Genomic DNA, 22,878 nt, shown 5'->3' with positions numbered 1-22,878 from the left:
TTGCGAGCTGTGAGAGGAGTGTCTAAAAGCTCCAGATGATAGAATCGTATTACGTTCTACCATGGATAGTATATGATGATCAGCTTTCAGCTCTGTCGATTCTACGGAAAGAGACTCCGTACAAAAACTTGATATTGAAAATATTATCGCTGATTTTGCTTCAACGAAAACTCGAAAAGTTCAATTTTGAGTCGACTATCTACCTTTTATTTGCATAATAAATTTGTTCTCCAAATTTGGCGTGAACGCTGAGACAGTGAGGCATATTTCTCAAACAATAGAGAACTTTTGAGACGCGGCAGATTATTTGTAATTATTTTTATTGAAGAGATAGCTTGAACATGAAACGATATTTCTACATTCGCTGCAGTCTACTTAGGGGGGCATTTTCCACGAAAGCCAAGGGCCGCCACATGTGCTCCTATGCCACTAATAGAGGGTGCTACATCTATTAATTAGAACATATTATAAGTTCGTCACATTTTTTATAGCACATTTTAACACTAGAACGAACAAGTTGGTTTTTTGACGCATTTTCATTTTTGAAGAGCTGGCATTCCGTCAAATCCTGCGTTGTTCGGCTGAAACTTTTTGACTTTTCATTTATTTTATGTAGGCCACCTTACCTATGATTTCCATTACTCGTCTAGTACAAATAAAAACAGTTATACACCTTACTGCCTAGAACTACCGAGTGGCTTTTTTGACGCATTACAGTTTTCTACCGCAAGGCATCGCAGTTTCATATTTTTGACACTGGTTATTGGTTATGTATCTGCCAAACGCATAAAAGTCGTTTGTAACAGCAGAACTTTGTTAATATTGACTTGGTCTAACTGTGTTAGCAAAAACATCCTTTGTAATCAGTGTATCTTCCACTTTCCGAGTCATCAAGTCTCTGGAATATTATATTTCTGAAGCTCAGCGTGTTACAGGACATGAAAATTGAAATGTGCCACTAAACCAAGCCGACATCTGTATTGGTCATACTAATATACTAGGGTTGTACAAGGACGAAGGGCCTTGCTCTAGTCTACGAGATGGAACTTCGGGGGAGGGGAGCTGGATCTAGTAAATTGAATGCATATGAGGACTGAGTGCATGAGTCCATCATGTTTAGTCAGGTCCTCTCGAGGAACAGTCATGAACTTTCTATTGACATGAAGAGTAAAAAAATGTGTAGACTCGATAAAGAAAATTTTGTTTTCATTCATTACATGGTCAAAATGGCTGAAAATAATTAGGTAAAATGTCAGATGGCGGACGCTGCTGCTACCAAGTATTTGTACAAGGGCGTCTCATAGTTAGGCAAGGATAAGACATGGCACCTCTTTTATAAGCTATACATTTACCAAGAATAGTAATGTGAAGAGTCTGATGTAATCCATCTTGAAACAATGTTACGTGAATGTGGCTGCATATGCTTGGTGAAGAAAAAGAATTCCCAGTTGACACTATTGTCAAAAGTTGCTTTAAGCTACCCAGGCCCAGAAGAAAAAAGCAACTTCAAGTAGCCACACTTTTCAAAACTATCATCCCGTCGATAAGCGTAACGGCGAGATGCCAGTGTAGAGATCGCAGTATTACACATATATATTGAGAACAATTCAACCAGAGGAAACTGTTTCCTTGAGAAACAACACCAACAAAAAACCAGTGACGGGTAAATGTTATAACGAACCAAAACCAGGGAGATATTATTGACTAGGCTGAAAGGCAGTATTCTATAAGGGTACGAGCAAGTCGACGATGGTCGATGCATGTTTTCTTAGAATGTGATCGATCTACTACTTTCCAAAAGGTCGATACTATAAAAATATGCAAATCGAGGATTAGTCGCGAGAATGCATCATGCAAATCTTAGCTGATGAGCTTTGTGATATGTCAGCAAGAACCAAGAATGGAAATGTGGCTAACGCGGATCCGGAAACTACTCCAAATTTTTAAATAACGTGCTCAAATACCAAATGCGCACCAGAACAACACTGATATTTTACACCAAAATTGGCCGATTTGTTGCACTGACTAAAGTGTGTCTAAAATATAGCAAGTAGCTGTGAGCGCAATAAACGATGGTTTCTGATGCCGTTTGTTGATCTTTGTGCTGATTTTTAGCTTCCTTGAATGCATTTCATCGGAAAAAATCAACAGCCTTAAAGCATCCCTAAATAGAAATATATTTTCCCCGTACATTCATACATAATATTCGATGATTTATCACTGATTTCCGATAAGCATGACGCAATGATACATTTCATGCGATATACTCGGCTTATACTTATATTGACTTCGGCATGACCACTATTCAGCCATATTTATACCAATACATCACATTCTCGAATCGAAACACAATACCATAGATGCTATGCATTTTATTAGGACAACGTCTATTGTAGAATATGGAGGAATGAATAAAATCAAAGTTCGGTTTCTTAGTATAGCCTTCATGTTTTCCCATTGGTGCCTTCGACTCTTCATCGTCACTTTAACCTTCTCGTGCTGAAAAACAGAAGAGAGAATAAAGATATCGGACATAATATCACTAATTACAAATATATATTTTCAATATAGTTACGCCAACATATAAATTTCAGATATATAAAAACTGCTACTGGTCCGCTATCAAATGCGTAAATTTGCCATTCAATCCGAAAGGAAAGTAGCTACTCCAATAATGTATTTTTAATGCTTTTTGGAATAGTTATCCGTCAAGCTATCATTATAGACCAGTCGTTCTCAAACTTTTTCAGACACGCCCCCTTAATTGTATTGACAACTTTCGCGCCCCCTTATATCGTCATATCAATTTTTTTTTAAGTTTGCAATCCCAAAGCAAAGTTTGTTGAAATTGAGAGACTTTTCAAATATGAAATTCGGACTTTACAATGAGCAATAATTACGAGCAAGACGTAGGTCGCGCGTGGCGCGAAAGTATATAGCTGAACATTTTGTTCACGCAATTATAGCACCTAGCACGTAGCATACAGATATTATGGCGATTTTGGTTTTTGATTTCTATTATTCCCCCACTTGAGCTTAGCTCAAACGAACGTAGCCATGATCGAAATCGAAACCAATGGCACTTCTTCACGGGACAAACGATTTTCTCTACGGATCGCGGGTATATTCGGCAAGAGAGCTCAATTGAGTACTTGACCACTTGAGTACTGCCATAAAATGCGTTTCTTAAGAATGGCATTCTACGAATTGTGTCCTAATTGAGTGCACTCGGAGTGGCTATACTTCGACGTTGTAAGCGACTTCGATTTAAATCCTTGCTTCTTAGCTTCAAAGGATATATTATAGTAACTCATGACATATACTTTGAAGGAAAATCATATTTCTCCATACCTTCATGCCTTTATACGCACTCTGCACAGATTCATGACAGACATACCATAAAAGCATCAGCTAAAAGCTACACGCATTCTCCAGTTACTCTTAATTCAGAGACATTTTGTTAACCGTACAAGGCTGGGTTGTAGCCATGTCACAAGGATTCCAAGTCACAGGTCAATCTCACTTTTATGGTTTTGACTCCAGTAAAGTCGAGTCATTTTCAATTCATCATCGAGTCAAGTGAAAGTCCAAGTCAGCGATCAGAGGGCCGAGTCTGAGTCATTATATTATGACTCTCGAGTCTGATTCCAAGTCATTGTGTTGACTGCTCTGTGCTCAATTTCCAGTTAAATCTCTGTTTGGTGATATCGGACTAATTTTACTCACTTCTAGCAGATTCTGGTCGCAGTTTCAAGTACCAGTACCAATAGACGCGGTAACTTAACTATTCTTCGAAATTTTAATGAAATGTCGGTCTTTGTTGTCTGAGTCTCGCTCGAGTCATATGACTTGGTTCGAGTCATTTCCGTATTTTGAGAAAATGGCTCGAGTCAAGTCGAGTCATCAGAAAATCGTGACTCGAGTCGGACTCGAGTAGAGTCATGACCCGAGTCATTTCAACCTTGGTGAAAGGGGGTGGGGTGGGGGCTATCAGTCAAGATCTTACATCGATGTATGGATGGTACTGTAGCGCCGAGATGAATTATTGTTGTTATTGGAACCTAAAAGTTTGATCACAAATTATTATCATTCCGAGTTGAAAAAACATCATTTTTTCAGGCTGTTTCTCGACCCATCCGCTGCTTTCACTCCCTCCAGTTGGAGAGCCACTGCTTCAGACGAATTTTAATTTTAATGATATTCATACGGTGAAATCTTGCGACCGCAGGCGGCAATAATTAATTGTGAAATGCTCGTATTATGCAGACAATCATTTCAACATGATTCATTCTTATCGGTGTTCAAACGACCACAAACGGATGTAAGCGTCTCTCGCAATAAGCGGTTAGTAATGAAACTAAACACATTCTCTGTGAAGATAATGCTCTGTCATAGGCTACATCATAGAAGAATTTTAGTCTTTTCAGATTACTATTCATTACATCGTTCGATAAAGATTTTTCACCTGACTTCAGTCATCGCTGTTTTTCTGGCATCATTTATGAGAAAAACGAGTGAAAGACCGGCAGAATATTACAAGGAAGTGAGAAAAATGGCAGCTAAACCGTAATGTTATGCAGTGTCAGTTGCTTCAACTGAAATCTGTGTCCGTCGCATTATGAACAAAATGAATGATGTTTATGACTGCAGACTAACGCGTCTCTTTAATGGTAAAGAGGGCGGTGAAACCTACCAGCGTTGGTCAATTAAGCTACTGACAGTTGCTGATGTGACATAATTCAAGATGAAAGCGACAGTCTAGAATAAGTCGAAATGTATACGGCAACGGATACTGTATACGACCGAGGAACAATGCAGATTTCGTGGGAGTTGCATCATTGCCCTGACTGAACTCTTTGTCTCTGAATGGTTCATTTTTTAAACTTGAGATACCTATGTTTTCGGTAGCAATACCATAAAACATTTGTAATGATCTAAACCAGCGGTTCTCAACCTTTTTGGACATGCGCCCCCCTTGGCGATGGTCAAAAAATTCGCGCCCCCTGACCCCCCCTCACTTATCGTCATTTAAAAAAATAGCACATCATCTAATGCAGTGGTGGGCAACCTTTTTGCTAATAACGGCCGCATTTCGACTACTTATGTAGCCTAAGGCCGCATTCCAGAGCATAGCCGTTATGACCTATCTGGTCGCGAAATACCTATGTATGCATGTATGTATGTATCGGTAGTGGAAATACATTGAAATCGCCGAAATATACCATAAACAAATTTATTTCGTGAGGAGCACACGATTCCGATTCCGGCTCAGAATGAAAAGGACTCTACTATATCAAAAATCGAAAAAATGAATTAATGTTAAATTGCGCGGATCGCGAAAAAAAAAATCAAAAATATTTAAAATCTCCCCAAAATTCGGGAGGGAATTCGTGATTTCAATTTGCATGTCGACGGCCGCCAATATATAATAATTGAATTAGGTGTCGATGACCGCACAAATTCCCTTCTACGGCCGCAGGTTGCCCATCCCTGATCTAATAGTATACATACGGTATATCTGACGCCAAGTTTGAATCCGCATTCCAGTTATAAAGTCTTAACATTTCTGACGAATTTCCCAAAACTTGTTTGAAAATAGCAAAAAAACATTGAACAGGATATCAATTTAGTTCAAGGTAGGTTGCACTGAGGCCAATCCTAATGCTAGTAGTGACTACAGATAGCACGGCATCGCTTTGTACTGCTATGCTTAATTCGATCAGATCTGGAATTAAATTGTGTTGATTTAGGGTAGCCTAATCGAGGGCGAAACCGGGTAACCTATATTGCATCTAAGTCTGTCTTAAGCAGTGCAGTTCGCCAGCTATTAACAACAGCTACCTATCGAACCGATCTTTAGGGTACTGCCAAAGATATGAAGTAATTAAATCTTCAAAGAACATCAAACATTTGCTCAAATGAAGTTGCAATCAGCCTACACTCCGTTGAGCGCGATTGCCGGAGTTTCAATTTGGCGAGCTTTTTCGAACACAAAATAAGTTTCATCTTCAACAATCGTCTTCTCAGAATGGTAGTGAAACACATGTTTAGTCAAAATTCATACAGACTTTGTCAATTTTTCGCGACCCCCCTGAGAGCCTCCTGCGCCCCCCAGGTTGAGAACCACTGATCTAAACGAATTTCGTTGTGTTATGAACGTAGCACACCAAAATATTCAACACATCTCATTTCTATAGCTAGGGGTAGGACTTGCTCATAGCATGCATGCATATATCTCATCCAACCAAAACAAATTTCTCCAAGAAAGTATATTTTGCAAACCTGGCGTCGTTGTAGAAGGAGGATCACTGATGGTTGGATGGTTTGTAGTCAGAATAGTTTCGGTACTTGATTCTGTACATTTCCTGAAAAAGACGTGGATAAGTGTACAATCGTCGAAAAAAATCGTTGCATTCGAGTAGTTCTTCGTGGGACATGATTTATTTGAAACAAGACGACTTATCAAATTTGGTAGAATCACCAACTGCGTTCGTGAAGATTCCGAAAATATCATATTAATATGGTCATGACAGATGACACTAGAACCTTCCCAAAACCGACCCTGGCGACTCCGCAGCAATGGCAACGCTAACCACGAGCGTTCGTTGATGCGTCAACTTAGTGCTATGATTCCAAAATAGGGGATTTCTCACAAGGGTGAAATATAGGTATTTTTCATGGCGAACTGTTTTAGGATTGTGAAGGAAGGTCTACACTACATTTTCTTTCATATTCAATTACAGAACTGTTATACTTTTTTCAAGTGTGTATTATACTTTCGCCTGATTCACACCTAGAAGTATCTTTAATTATGCCGTTTGGAAACCTACCCTACTCTGATGTGTTTTTTAACCATAATAGGCTCGCTAAAAGTGTGGCTCGAGACACGCTGCCTTGCCCGCAAATTGCCCTAACCTAGGAGCGGGTATAATTTTCAGCTCGCAGGCCGCATTCAATATCTGAATCTCGTCGGGGGCCGCATTTAAGTCTAATCGGAATTATAAGCCACGACGCAAGCTTTTATTAGATTAAATAGTTACCATATAGCAGTGCTCTTCAACCTTTTTGAGCTTCATTCACACTTTTTTTTTTAAATTAAATTTCATTAGCACAAACTAACCGAAAAGTGTTATACAAAAAAAAATGCAGATACTTAACAACGTTTTTTCAGATGTGCAACAAATTGACTACTGTGTAAGCTTCAGCTACCAAGTAACTGTCTCGTTAAAAAGCAACTTTCTTTGCTCATTGTGATTACAAATATCTGTATAAAGTGAAAAATGCTTGCTGGCAGAAATCGTTTTTTAAAGCTGATACAAAGGTCCCGGAGGCTCTAGTTTGTCGAAAGGGTGAAAAACCCACATTTTTCTGTTGAGGCTTATATATCGTGGAAAATATGGTCCAAAACGATCAAGGAGAGTAGGCACATTAGAACTCGCAACCTTATGATACGTTGCTCTAACTTGTGTTCTGATATTTTTTTTTCGATTTTCCATTTTCTGTCTCGCGAGTATATGAGAAGAGCAAATAAACTAAAGATACTGTATGTTCTGATCTTTAGCTCAATATAACTTAAGAATTCATAACAGTTTAATACGAATAAAGCTGCTTTTTAGACTACCACTAAAATCTGAGTTTCTGTTGCAACTCGTGACCCGAGCCTTGCCCACGAAAAGAAATTCATTTCTAAAATTACAGTAGTATGCTATGATTTTGCGGACATGTATGACGTACAGAACGCTCTACCCAACACAGCTCTAAAAACATGCCTGACGCACGCGATTTCAAATTAGGGTGAATTAAATTCCCTTGCCTGTCGCAGTTGTACTACTGTCTACTAAAATTGCAAGAACGGGACTATTCCGCATCGACAACGGAGCATATCTATATCGAAAGCTTTGGCCATACAGCATCGGTCATTTTCTTTGCCAAGGCTTTGTCGCCAATCATGTTTTTGGCACCGCATTTTATCAGCGGTTTGTTGACCAAATCTTTACGTCTTCATGTGCCTCGTCGCAGACGGGGTTGGCTTCGAAAATAATCAGTCTCATAGGCCTGAACTTGCTCGTTGCACATCCCTGCACTAGTTCATCCCACCGGTCTTCGACCATGTTTTCCATAAAAATCATTCCCACAAATGTTTTCATGAATTCTCATGATAAAGCCCTATTTTTTGCGTGTCTCGCCTATTGGTCAAAGTACACAGTGCGTCGCAACTACAAAAGTTGGCAACACTGCCTTTGAATTTCCTATTGTGTTTATTTGAATTATTCCACGTCAAAATAAATTAACAATTATTCACGATTTTCATTTGCACTCATCCCGAGTTTTCATTCTCACCATTCATACACCAGTCATTCCGATGGCGTGGGTTCGAATCCCACCGCTGCCACCATGTAGTAATAGCTGCTTCTTTACTAAGCTTAGCAACAGACTGCAGAGTACATGTTTATTACTCGCCCGTATACAACACACTGATTGCTCAAACAAGGATGCTGGCTGAAGCCGTAGAAAACATAAACGGAAATATTCAAATATTACAACATCTTCCTTCCAATAGTTTAGAAGTAAGAATGGCACAGTGACTACAATACTACACAAAGAAAAGTCAGTATTGAAGCCGATTCGGGACCTTGACAAGCCGGCCGGATCTCGTGGTAATTGCACGAGTGTTGCCATCACTGATTGCTGTGGCGTCACCAATATCCATGTCGTTTGATTTGGATCGAATCGGAGTCTTGATAAGCCTGCAAGGTCTTGTGGTAATTGCTCGAGTGCCGTCATTAGTCATTGAAGACGCATCACCAATATCCAGGTCGTTTGTTTTCGTTTGCTCGGCATCGTCGAGCGTCGCTCGTTTTGATGCGCTGGTTTCACGTAGATGGACTGTGTTTCGTACCAATTCATTACCCTTTTCAGTTTGCACCCGGTACGAACGTTCATTTTCTCTAGTCACCACTTTTGCTGGGGACCATATTTTATCATCCTTGTTGAATACACGAATCTGTTGTCCGTCGATCAATGGAGGGAGAGCCTTACTGCGAACGTCAGAATAATCCTTTTGTTTCTGCAGTCGAGCTTGCACATGATCTTTATAGATCTCTGGTTTGTTACTGGTTCCGTGACTTGGCATAGCTGTAGGAATCGGTCTACCAAATATCAGCTCGGCTGGGCTAGGTAAAACACTGTCCAGTGGAGTTGCTCTAACATTTAATAGTGCCATATGGATATCTTCTCCCCCTTTCATGCATTTGCGAAGAATTGGTTTCAGGTATCCAATTTGTCTTTTGATGAACCCGTTTGATTTTGGAAAACGGGGCGAGGATTTGGTATGTTTGACACCCCACATATGACAAAATTGGTCAAACTTGCTGAGATAGCACGGACCATTGTCGGAAACGATTTCTTGCGGCACGCCAGAAAGGCTGAAACTTTCTTTGACAACTTCGATTACGTCTTCGCTGGTGCTTGAAGACAGTTTTTTCACAATCGGAAATCGACTGTAGTAGTCTGAAATTATAATGAAATGTTCACCTTGAATTTCGAAGAGGTCTGTTCCAAGCTTGGTCCATGGCATATTTGGTCGCTCATGACTAATAAGCGGCTCCCTTGTTTGTCGTGGTAGAGCCTCCTGACATAATTCACAATTTTTGCAGAGATTTTCAATGTCCTTGTACAGCCCTGGCCAATAGACACTTTCCCGGCTCAGAGCACGTGTTTTCTCAATCCCTTGATGACCTGCATGAAGCTGCAACAGTATGTCATTCTGCATGGTTTCGGGAATAATGACTTGCGACCTTTGAAGATGATGCCATCTTCAACTGCTAGTTCGTCCCTATAAGTCCAAAAGCTTCTTAGTTCATTTGGGATGGACTTGATATCTTCTGGCCAGCCAACGAAAATACATTCAGATAGTTTGTGGAGGACGTGGTCTTTGGTTGTCTCAGTTCTCAGATCTCTTCTCTTTTCTTCTGAAAAGTGGATCATGTCGATGTCGGTGTTTTCGATTGACCACATCGAGATTTCTTCCACATGCGAGTCAAGGTCGAAATACCCAGCATTAGCTGCATTAGGCATTCTTGACAGGGTGTCTGCCAAAGTCATTTCATTGCCAGGTCTGTATTTATTATCAAAGTCATATCCTTGCACTTTCAACATCATTCTTTGCAGCATTGGAGGTGCGACCCGTAGAGGTTTTTTAAAGATCATTTCCATAGGTTTGTAATCTGTGACCACGGTGAAGTATCGACCATAAAGATAATGGTGAAATCTCTGTATGCCACATATAACGACAAGGCATTCTCTTTCTATATTGCTATAGTTTGCTTGCGACGTCGTGAGCGTTTTACTGGTAAATGAAATAGGTGCCCCATCCTGAATCAAAGCTGAGCCCATTCCTTTCATAGAGGCGTCCACTTCCAATGTGACAGGACGTTGCGGGTCATAATATCTCAATGCCATGCAGTCGGAGATACCTTTCTTCATGTCGTTGAAGGCTTTCTCGTGGTCAGTATCCCAGGTGAATGGCGTATCCTTTAAAGTCAAATCTCTCAGAATAGAAGAGCTAACCGAAAAGTTTGGAAGATGGTTAGCGAGGAAGTTGGCCATCCCAAGGAACCTTTGGAGATCTAACTTGGTTTCTGGTGACGGCATTCTCAATATGTCTCCAACCTTTTTTGGATCAGGATATACTCCATCGTCGGTGTAAATGCGTCCAAAGAATGAGATTCTTCTTGACTTCACGATACATTTACTCTGATTAAATTCAAACCTTGCATTGCAACTTTCATGAATCTCAGGACACGTTCATCGTGTTCGACTTCTGTGCTGCCGTAGATGACTATGTCATCCGAGATTCCGACGCAACCGTCACATTTCTCCAGAATGCTGTCCATTCTGGCTTGAAATATATCCTGACTTACTGATAGCTTAAAAGGTAGTCTCATAAAGCAATATCGACCGAATGGAGTCCTGAATGTGGTTAGTTCTTGAGACTCCTTGGCCAGTTTCACACTCCAATACCCCGCCTTCGCATCCAGTTTAGTAAAGAACTTGGCTTTGCATAGGGCAGGAGTTATTTCTTCCACCGTGGGAATATTGTGCGGATATCGTTTCAGTGCCTTGTTTAGTTTGTGTGGATCGAGGCACATACGAATATCCCCGTTCTTTTTCACTGCAGAGGCCAGTGAGGAGCATCAATTTGTATGTCCCTCTACTTTGCGAATAACTTTCAAGCTCACCATACGCTCCAGTTCAGCTTTGATCTTGTCTTTCAAATTTAGAGAGACCCTTCTCGGTGGATCTATCGACGGTATCGCATCCTTCGTCACATAAAGATTCTCTTCTCCATTGAACTCTCCAATGCCAGCAAAGCACCCAGGAAATCTTCTAGTAAGGTCCTCCACTGTGTTCAGAGCGTCTCTGTCTGATTCACTTTTAATACCGTCGATAATAAACTGGATGAGGTCTAGTTTCAAACAACCTGGTAGCCCAAGAATTACAGGTCCGGGCACATCTACAACGTAGAATTTAAGCTCAACCGGTTTGTGGTCAGTTTTCTTTCTTATTGATAGCGTTATTTATCCATGGCAAAGAAGTTTCGTACCGGAGTATCCAGTCAATCGAACGTTAGGTTCGTCTTGTAGGATTTCAGCATATGGCTTGCTGCCAAACATCTGTTTATATGTTCGTATTGGTAAAGTGTTACCACCAGCTCCTGTGTCCAGCTTGGAGTAGAGCTTGCCAGTTACTCTTGGCTCTGTGTGTTTCATCAACAGAGGTATAATGACTTCTTTACAGTCCTCATCACATAAAATGTCATTGATCAATATATCGTGGAACTCAATTCCAGCTCCATCATCACTGTCCAGCTGTATCTCATTGTGACAACTCTTTGATCTTTTGTTGTTTCTGTGGTATTATCTTTGAAATTGCTGTTCACTGTCTTGCTCTTCTGCAGATTCATCGCGTTCATTTTGAGCATGTTTGCAGGTTTTCATCCAGTGGCCCAATTTACCACAACGATGACAAGTGGCATTATATGCAGGACAACCTCTCGGTCTGTGATTTAGGCCACAGTTTGTACATCGTTTACCTTTCTTTATGGTGTCTATATTTTCATCGTACATTCCAATACCAGTACTTCCAGTAGTCATCCTGGACAGTGAGTCACTTGACGCTTGGATCGCTTCATATTCTCTCCCCTTTTCGAGAATTTCAGCCAGACTAGCACCTTTAGGTTTAGTCATCAATTCCTTTCGAAAGTTCTCGAATGGAGTGGATAGGATAATCATCTCTATCAGACGTTCGTTCAACTCCTCAATTCCAAACTCGCAACGAGAGGCCTTCTCCCTCAATCGTGAAATAAATCCCGTAATAGTTTCTTCAGGTCGCTGCCTGATTTGAGAGTACCTAAGTCTGTGAATACGAAAGTTAATCTTGATTGAAACGTCAATCTCACTTTCTATCTGCTTCCATATTTCTTTAGATCTCTTTGGCTCTCCTGTGTGAGGCCAGAATTCATGATTCTGCGCATTCCCTCGTCGCCAAGTGCTATATGTTCATTTTTATGGCCTTTTTCACGTCGTCTGTGATCTCTTGGTCCATAAAGAACAACTCCATTCTTGCCTTGAAAGCTCTAAACGAGTCCACGAGCGGTTCATGTTTCCAGACCATATGCGGCATTGGAATATTGCTAGCCATTGTAGGTAAGGTCTTTGAAGAATGTAGGAGACAGAACGTACCTTTTCAACATAGACGCCAACACCGCTACCACCATGTAGTAATAGCTGCTTCTTTACTAAGCTTAGCAACAGACTGCAGAGTACATGTTTATTACTCGCCGGTATACAACACACTGATTGCTCAAACAAGGATGCAGGTGCAGGCTGAAGCCGTAGAAAACATAAACGGAAATAATCAAATATTACAACAATTCGCACTGCGATTATTTTCACTTGCACAAGTGCGAATCGTCACACAGGTTGAGAAGCAATGTCATATAGCAACCAAAGACATGGTGACAATGTGGCAGGATAGTGGAGTAGTACAGCTGCGACATCAATTGGTTGCGGGTTTGAATCCGATCGTGATCTAAGTGTTGGAGGTTTGTGTGCACTTAGGCTTGGTGTAAATGACAATAGTATTAGACAAACACCATGAATACCACATACAACTACAACAACAACAATAACAACATGGTGACAATAAACAAACAATATCAACATTTTTTTGATGAATGCATGTCGCACATGCATCAGAAACATTAATGAGATTTCATGAGCTGGCCGTGGCCATCCTCAATCCATTTGTCATAAATATGGAGGAAAGTGGGTTGTGCCTAAAGGATGGAAATTTGAATATGGAAGCAGCGATTGGCTCATAGATATATGTTGATTCTGCGTTTGGTCAGCTTCAGAAAGCACAATACTGACAGAAGCATAACCGGATTATCACTTTATCAACTTATCACCTAATTACCTTATCACCGAACAAATCAAACTACACGCTTGCAAGCGAAAGTTCCGGTAAACGAATGTATCAGGCAGGCGATGATGATTACACGAAACTGATGAATACAAACTGTAGCGTGTGCATCCGATCCGTAATTCGGCTCATATAGGCCTATCCAACATTATGGGGCCAACATAAACATCAGTCCCGTTTTGCGAAATATATATCGGTAGTAATCATTAGTTTTCAAACCTCACGATAGGCCGATGCCGAATACCAACTGTAATTAAAGAGTATGCAAGGCATATCTTAAATAACCAGGATCGGCACCTATGTATGAACATATGACTGCTCTGCTGTAGAATGTCCATGAACGCGGTTAGTTTGAAGAGGTGGCAATAATTCCTGATTTTGTGCAGGAGCTACTTTTTAGGCAATTAGCTCCAGATCAGATTCCGGGCCCATTTAAATTTCAAGCAGAGCTCATGCTACAACTACAACTCCGCTGAAAATCCAGGCTCGGGGGCTCCGGCTCCTGGCTCCTGCTCCGGCTCCAAAGCCCCGTTTATCAAATCATACATCTGCCCGTAATGAACAATGCACATCACATTGGTCTGGATAATTACTCACAAAATCGTTAACTTCCAGAAAAGTTTATTGGTAGTACAGAACTTCAATATACGATGAATAATTTATTCATTTCCAAAAAATTTATATTTTCGGCTGACTCTCGTCTGGGATAATCGTCAGCAACTAGGAGAGAATTGTAAAGAACAATTTATATCAACGAGCGTATCACCAAATATGACGTCACCAGGATGAAATGTCGAATAATTGAGGCGCAGAGATCGATTAAGCTCAATGTGCTATTTTCAGAATGTCCACGACCTCAATCCGTTGACACCAAAATCCAGGTTGGTGTATTTCTCAGAAAGAAATTGAATTGCAAACCGTGAACTGCATTTGTAAAATATCATAATGTTTACAGAAAACGGAAATGTATTCTCTATTCTGAGCCAAAAAATGTGGCGTCGGTAAATAATTATATTTTCATGATAACCCGACTTGGAAGATACTGATGGTGTAGGTAGCACGCCCCACACCATGATCAACATAGAAGCCCGTTTTGTTTGTAAAACTGGCTTCATCATAGTAATTTTAACATTTACCTTTTCTTGCATTGAGTCAAATCTTCTTTGTAAATTGCCATGATGCTTTTGTACAATTGAGATTGGTCACGATAGATTATTCGGAGAACTTTGTTGTCTGTTGAAGGAATGCATTAGTGTTAAATAGTATATACGATAGGTGATAGCGATTGGTGGCGACAGGGAATATTTATGAAATGTTCCATCCGACGCGAACTATGAAACGGTGTCACAAGTAAGCGTTTGACGTTACATGTCTAATGTTTTTAAACGATGACATTGCATCCCATCTCTATTTCTAAATGCAGGACAGGACAATTGGCTATGCCTACGTTGCGAAGTGCGTCGGGATTCCAAATGACTGGGGCAGGCATTTCTATAAACAGAGTGCATCAACCAGCTGTCACATAGTTGATCATACAGATTCTGACGCCTCACAACTAGTTCTATTGCCGTTGCATCCAGCAAGAAGTGTGGGCAGCCGTGCCTTATACGCTACACAAAATGTATTTTTAACTGATTAATGAATCCCATTTAGATGGTTTTTTCTAGGTCAACAAATGTGTTATGTTTTCGATCAGCTTGCAGCAAGTGATTCAGAAATAGAAGGCAAAGTAGTCGGTATAAAACAATGGTAGCGTTTCAGCGAGGTTTCATCAGTTTTCAATTAGGTTATTACTAGGGTGATTATTTTTTTACATTGCAAAATAGTCAAAATCGTTGCTTCAGTTAGGTCAAAGAATTGTCAGAATTGTTTGCAATGATCAAATGTTTTTGCAACTTCCTTTTCGTTTGCGTCGCAGAGGTTGCACTGTCGGTGAACTTGTCATTTTACACATTGAAGCCTACTCTACAGGCTTACCTGTTTTGAATTATGAACCATCAAATGCAACAAATAAGTTGATATTGACGTGATTATCAACACACCTTAAAACGAGTAGAATTGGTAGTAGGCCCGACGTATTTCCAAGCTCACGCCGATATCTCAAATCTGAATCTGAAACTTGACTACGTATGATGGACATAGGTTTGCATATCACAGTGGTTATCAGCGTATGGGTGGATCACGAGTTGTTGATAAAACTCAGAATTCGGTTGCAGTCTAAAAATTCCGATGTTGACATCACAGTCGGTATAAAGCAGGAGTAGCCAACCGGCGGCCTTACGGCCGCATGCGGCCGTACACACAGGGAAATTTGTTCGGCCGTGGACACGTAATTCGATTAGTATGTGTTGGCCGCCGTTGACATGCAATTTGAATTTACCGAATTGACTCCCGATTTCCCGAAAGATTTTAACTAATCCTGATATTTTCTTCGCGCTGCGCGCGATACAAAGTGACTTCAATTTTCGACTTTAATATAGGAGTTCCCGTTGCAATCAGAGCCCCACAATGCAGATGCGAACAGCAGAGGAAAATGATGCGCCTCATATTGAAATACCAACTTGGAATCATGTGCTCCTCACTATGACCGACAATCCTCATTGGAGGTCAAGAAATAACAACATGTATCAAAGTAACTAATATAATAACAATTGGCCCACCCGAAGATGCATCATAATTTATAACTTGCCCCAAATTTTCGAAAACACTCACTGCATCAACTGAATCTGATCGCTGTGAAAAGGTAAATGTTTGATAGTAATATGTAAAACTACTAGTATTAGTGATAAAATTCATTATGGAATCTGGTAATTTTTCGCGCTTTGCGGGACTTTAAGCAGTCCCTTAACATTTCCAGTGACCACTAGATATTTCTATGCGTATAGTAAGACTGTGTCAATAAATAGATTAGTCCAGAGTTTACTGGAAATGGACTTAGAGACTTTAACGTGGGTATTTGGCGCCCAGCTCGTACATTACGACTATATGCCCTGGAATACAGCCGTAGGCTACATGAGTAGTCAAAATGCGGCCGTGAATGGCAAAAAGGTTGGCCACCCCTGGTATAAAGATACAGGCGTGCTATTAGCACACCAACTTCAATGTTGGCTGAAAATAGCTGCTTCTGTTGAATGTTATTTTCATTCTTGCCAAACTACTTCGTAAAGACGGACAGTTTCAACCAAAAACGTAGAAAGTAATACAATTCCAACATTATGTGCAGCAATGCCTAATTTAAAAACTTGAGTGCAGAATTTTGTCAAAATTAAGTTATTTATGTAAAAAACTGCCAAAATGTTCATTATTCAGTGAAAATTCTCATATTTTAGGTCACAAAACAGTCGCCCCAGTTATTACTTTCGTAATAGCAAGTTTGGCATATCCATTACTAACGCGGACGGGAATTGCATTAGTGATATTTGCCACCTTCCTTTGCGCGTGATTGTGGTGAATAGATGTGTCTCGGTCTCTTCCTTACGTCAATACCATGATATCCAATATTTAAAACGACGACTAAACTTAACATGGGTATGAATCAATTAGGAAGGATTACATTATATTTTGATCGTGCTACAAGTCGGCAGTTACGGAATCAAAAATAACGAATTACGGTCTGGTGTGAATGACCATTGTAGTCGCCAAGCACCATGAATAACACGAACAACAAAAACATAAATTTTAATGATATTTGATGACGAAACATGCAATTCTCACTGGTATAACGGCCATCTTCGCAGAATGCGATCGTGCAATTAAGAAGGTCCTTCGTCGAAGTCCAGGCTATTTGATTGACGCATTGAACCTCAGGAAAGTCTGGGCATTCAAAAAGCGACGTCCAATACGAGTCGCTCTCATTGACAAAGCTGAAACACAAGTATAACATCAATGAGTAAAAACCTTTAGACGAGGGATGATAGACAGTTTCGGAGTCACTGGTCCACTCAACGACGTGACTCGGTGGAGAATTGAAATGACTCCACTTGACTCGAGTTAAAACTATAAAAGTGATATTAAATTGTGACTCGGTACCATGTGACTTGGGTACACTCCTGGTTTATGATTCACAGTGAGTTCGAAATGTACGGTACACAATAGCATAAAGTAGGCTAAAAGGTATAAGATGTAAACTGAGAAGCTTGCAGACAGTGCAACCTCTACGTCACGGATATAATTCGGCTTGCAAAAACATTTTGTCTTTGTAAACAATTTTGATACCATTGTTATCGAACGTTGCAAGTTTGAAGAATATTGACTTTTTTGAAAAGTTGAAAATATTCGCCCTACTGATAACAAATCGTTTCACTGTGACGAGACTGTCGCATTGTTATTTCGACAATGCAGTGGCGCATGGAATTGACCACTATAGCCAGAGTTGCCATACCGTCCTTATTTCTAAGATTTGTCCTTATTTTGAAAGGCCGGGTCTTAGAAAACTCAACTGTCCTTATTTTTAAGAAATGTCCTTATTTTCGACTCGCGTCCTTATTTTGTCTTATTTTCAACAACTACAGAACTTCGATCGTTTTCGCCTGGTATTCGTGTTGCATAATTTTCTAAAATTATGCTTTTGCATCGTGATTTTATGACACCATAGATGAATGGAACTCCCGTGGTGTACACGCCACAGGATTTGACTTCTAAGTAGTGAGACAGCTAGGGCGGCAGTGAGTTGTATAGCAGTCTCGGCTGTACCAAGCTATCGCAGAGGACGTCGTTTTAGCAGTAAACAGCAGTACCAGGTTTCTGATGTTTAGTCTACAGCAGAATATGTTGTGGGGAAGGCAATATTAATTGCGCGGTATGAAAAAGGGAGCAGTGCAGTCGACACTTGGGTAAAAAGTAGTAAAGATATAAATCATTGATAAAAATTGATCTTAATTATATTGCACATATAGTTTTAGCTACTAATAAGCAGACATGTGGTGATTACTTCATGAATGTAGTCGATTGCGACTACGATTACTTCTGAATCACGCGATTACGATTACGATTACGATTACAGCAAAATCAGGAAGTAGTCGATTACGATTACGATTACATTGGAAAAGTAATCACGATTACTCACGATTACATTAATTTTCCTTCTCAGAACTAATATTAGAAGATATATTGGAAGACAATATAAGGAATTAAGGATTGCGATGAAAAGGCCTAATGAGATAACAACTTTCTTTATCAATGAGACGTCATTTGCTTGTTACGTCATAATGTACCCATTGCCTCACTCTATAGGGGACGATTTATCGCACCCAACGATTTGCATTCTTGCCTGGTTCGTAACTGTCGCACCCCAAACTCCCGAATAGGGTGGGAAGCGAGCTCGAAGGAGAGTCAAAAGTATATCATAAGTCAACATGAATTATAGAGTATTTTCAAGAGATTATATTAACTTGGAAATTGTCTTCGAGCATCGCGCTTTAATGTCTCTAGATAGCTTGATTTTGAAATGCAAACCTCCCTCCTCAAGAAAAAAGCATGATTTATAGGAATAGGCATTTCGGTGCCGGTCATTACCGCGCCATAACACACCTAAGGACATATGCAGACATATGCACCTTGGCCCGAACGTTAGGTATGTATCCTATGTAAATAGTCGCGCTGAGTGGGCGTGACGAATAGTCCTTTCATTCCAATCTCAGCCCAACAAATCGAATGTCACCCGGCGCACCCACAAAGTAATGAAGACATGGCAATTTGTGTGTGCATCCCACGAAATTTTTCTTTTAGTCTGCTGCGTTTGGGCGACTACAATGTATTTTGATTATATAACAGACGGGGGGTAACGAATCAACAACATACAATAGTATAATTATAACAAGATATAAATATCAATTACGTGCCCCTAGCTCTACAGATAAATCTCACCATCAGGGACTGTGAGAGTAATAATATAAGCAATTACCAATATTATTGACGAAATACAGTCATCGACTTGAAAAATGACCAGGACATCCCTATGGGGCCCAAGACCAATCTTTTTCGATGATAATTCTGGAAGGATTATCAAGGATAATCCCAGAATTAACAAAGAAAACTGAAATAACTCCACTTCTACGGCTTGGAATTAAGTCAAATTTGTTTTGCATGGTTTTTAAAGACAGCGCAACATTTCATGGGGTTGGAGGGAAAATTTGAAAATTTTTGCATTTTTGGCCAAATTCAAAATTTTCAAACTGTACGAAACCCGCGAATATTGGTTGGAATGAATTGAAATTTGGCATGCGTCGTTTTTCAAGGTAACCTCACGATTTAATCACGTACCCAGCAAGATTCAGGAAAAAAGGTTATTTTTGAACAGCCCTAATGTACATTGAATATCTTTTACTACATGTGGATACCTTATACGCAATGACGAGCTAGGCTAATACTTCTGACGTAATAATGAGCAGTGGCGTTTGGAAATCATACGTTTGTGCTATCACTAACGTGGTATAATATCTCTTTCCTGTTCACGAATGTTCAGTTTATGTCATAGTCCTTGTACAAATAAAAAGTAATCGTTCTTTCACAGAGAAATCGATTAGATATGGGAAGTAGTCGATTACGATTACGATTACTTCGGAATTTTTTCGAATGTAATCGATTGCGATTACGATTACTTGAAAATGCTGTAATCGTCGTAATCGATTACGATTACTAATCGCGATTACCCCATGTCTGCTAATAAGGCTAAATTTGATTAGTTATAATGAGCAAGCGTAAAAGCGTTATTATCGTGACGATTATGAGAGAGATTCAAAGGCATCAAACAAAGTGAAGGGCGAGTGTTTCGCAAATCGCAATATCTGCAATTGTGACATTAACCTGGAAGCCTCAGGTATAATACCGCAAAGCACAAAGCATGTACAAATTGCTTGTCTAATGCTAATCTAATCTTTCCACTGTCCTTATTTTTGGGTCCTTGTCGGTGGCAACCCCGACTATAGCTCAACATATAAATGTGAGAATCGAATTTCGCTTCAAGTCGAAACCGGACGAAATTATGAATACAATCATATATACCATTCACGCTCAACTAGATGTTTCCATTCCGCAATATTTTTGCGCCATTCAAGAATATCATTTATCCATGCTCTTTTTTCATCTCCAATATCATCGTACAACGAAGCCGTAGTCGGCTGCGCGGCACACCCTGAATATCAAGAAGATTGTTAAATTAGCTTCGAGAGGATTGGGCGGTAATTGATTTAAGTGGACGGGAAGAAGAAACGGTATAGAAAACATCCTCACTATACGAGAGGTAAGGCGAACAGATTCGTGAGTAGGAATCTCATTGGGTAGGATATGGCTGGATCGGTTGAGCTCGGCGATTGCATTTGTGTATCGAGCTATTCAACCACAAAGTTATGCCTTAACTAGGACGGTGCTCAAAACTGTCATCGACGGTGCTCGATTTGCAGTAATGCTGTAAATCTCGTAGTAATTATAAGTTGTAGTAGCGAAGACGTTTAATGTGCAAATAGATTGCAAAATGCATTTTCACCTCTAGCGCTGAATGACTGATGACGATGAAAATAGTTGCACTTTTCGAAATTGTAATTTGCCACGGCCATATTGGGTCTGCAATCTCATTCAAAAATTACGCTAGCTTCATATCTAAATCTCAAACGATCATAATAAGTCAGAAGAAAATCAGTTGAAGAGACAAATGGAAATATTTCCCACGCAAAACCAGTTGGGTAACTAGTAGAGGAGGAGAAACCGAAAAATATATTAACTTCGGTGCTGACTACTTATCATGATTTCGTATTCTTGCGCATCAGCGTTGGTTTATGTATGCACATTTGAGAGAGTAATAGAAGTAATCAAAGTAGTCAAGAAAGCTACTCAAGTGAAAATAGAATTAGCGAAGTTAAAATATACTCAAGTATGAATAGAAGTAGTCATTATAGAAAAATGCTAAAACTACTTCAAGTATAGAAGTATGAGTAGCGAGGCTAAAATCTACTCAAGTAAGCAGGTAAGTAGTCGTGAGAATCAGTCATAATTACGCTGTCAAAAGCCGGAAACTGAGCCCGGCGGGCGGTACAAATATTTGTGTTCTTGCGGCTCAGTACAAAGTTTCCACACATAAGAATTAAACCGCATCGTGGGATGCAGATGGTGGTTTTGCTCCATTTCAGATCATGTCATGTACTTGAGCCCTCCACCGTATTATAAGGCCCGTAGGCGAAATGCAGTACGATGATGTATCAGAAACGGCATTACCGATTTGCGCGATGATTGTTACTTGAAACGACAATGTGGTAGCATGGCACGAACACATTTACAGAATTCTTATGTTCATCGACACCTAGATTTCCATTACGGATCCGATCCAGTGGTTTTTCGAATCTACGATTGTATTTGGTATTGCTAGCAAACATGGATCTGAACTTGGTTATCTCACGGTCAGCTCTTGTAGAAGGTAACATATGTTAACCGCAATTATGTCACATTTTCCCGCAAAAAGAGGTGCCCAAATCTCCGAAATGAATGAAAAGATGCTTGTCGCAGTATTTGAATAAATTTGTCAACTATCTTACGTATTTACATAAGCCGGCGATCGAATAACCCTCACATCTATAGTTACCATGAGAACAGAACAGTTGAGATGTGTTACTGCATCCCCAAGTATCTCAAATCTCGAATCAACATTCCCGATTACGAATAAATATTTCTGTGAGCAACCTATTCAGGAGAGTGTTAAACTCACATAGATGCTGAGACAGAGAATATCGAGTCATAAACTTATGTGACATGCATTCTCCGCGATGGATAGGGATTGTAATTGGTTTCCATTTCCTGTCTGCCAATATTTACAAAATTTCTTATCGGTATATGAAACAATAAGTAAAACCAGTTAGTTTGTTTGTTTGTTTGTTTGTGGTATTCATGGTGTTCGTCGACGACTATGGTCATTTACACTGAGCCGATATTGTTCATTATTTTCCGTAACTGCCGACTTATAGCACGGCTCACCTCTAGGCTTTTTGAAAGACACCGCTTCCGCGCATGAAGTGGCGAGTCAGTGATAAACAACAACCTCAAATTGTTTAGTCATTGACCTACCAGTCCCCGAACTCGTAGATGCAATATTTTCCGTTACCTGTGACTACAGTGGTATCTGTCGCTGTCGCATTACTAGCTGTCGATGGTGCGGTGGTTGCAAATGGGGCTGCAAAATATGAACAAGCCCATTTGAAAGTTCATGCTAAGCAAACTAAAACCAGAAGACATCAATAAACCGAATCGTAAATGTCATGAGAGGTAGCCTACTCCCCCAGGGATTAATATAGGATCTGATTAGCAATCTGCAGAGTGAGCACTGGCAATGACGATTGCCAATCCGATGAGCAATCAAGTTGGTAAAAATGTTCGTTGTTTATCGGTGATCCACTCCAAGGTGGTCGA

At 40.1% G+C, this 22,878-nt stretch overlaps 1 protein-coding gene across 2 annotated transcripts in view; it reads right to left on the bottom strand.

Moving 5' to 3' along the window:
• Positions 1 to 2,357: 2,357 nt before the first annotated feature.
• LOC145449011 (uncharacterized) overlaps positions 2,358 to 22,878 on the bottom strand; it is a 42,862-nt gene continuing 22,341 nt past the window's right edge. Inside the window, exons 5-10 of one of the 2 annotated variants that reach the window (XM_080327472.1) lie at positions 22,574 to 22,642; positions 20,488 to 20,617; positions 17,200 to 17,348; positions 14,622 to 14,718; positions 6,283 to 6,365; positions 2,358 to 2,499 (exon numbers count right to left, since the gene is read on the bottom strand). In XM_080327472.1, coding sequence (XP_080183598.1) covers positions 2,486 to 2,499; positions 6,283 to 6,365; positions 14,622 to 14,718; positions 17,200 to 17,348; positions 20,488 to 20,617; positions 22,574 to 22,642 — 542 coding nt within the window. In that variant the 3' untranslated portion in view covers positions 2,358 to 2,485. The remainder of the gene's footprint in view (positions 2,500 to 6,282; positions 6,366 to 14,621; positions 14,719 to 17,199; positions 17,349 to 20,487; positions 20,618 to 22,573; positions 22,643 to 22,878) is intronic. The other variant, XM_080327473.1, reaches the window with a different exon arrangement.

The sequence above is a fragment of the Botryllus schlosseri genome, chromosome 10 (assembly GCF_051294905.1).
Source record: "Botryllus schlosseri isolate E-star chromosome 10, Bs_hap1, whole genome shotgun sequence".
In the NCBI taxonomy this organism is placed as follows: domain Eukaryota; kingdom Metazoa; phylum Chordata; class Ascidiacea; order Stolidobranchia; family Styelidae; genus Botryllus; species Botryllus schlosseri.
The sequence above is the reverse complement of the archived record's forward strand: the minus strand, read 5'-3'. Positions and strand labels throughout refer to the sequence as shown.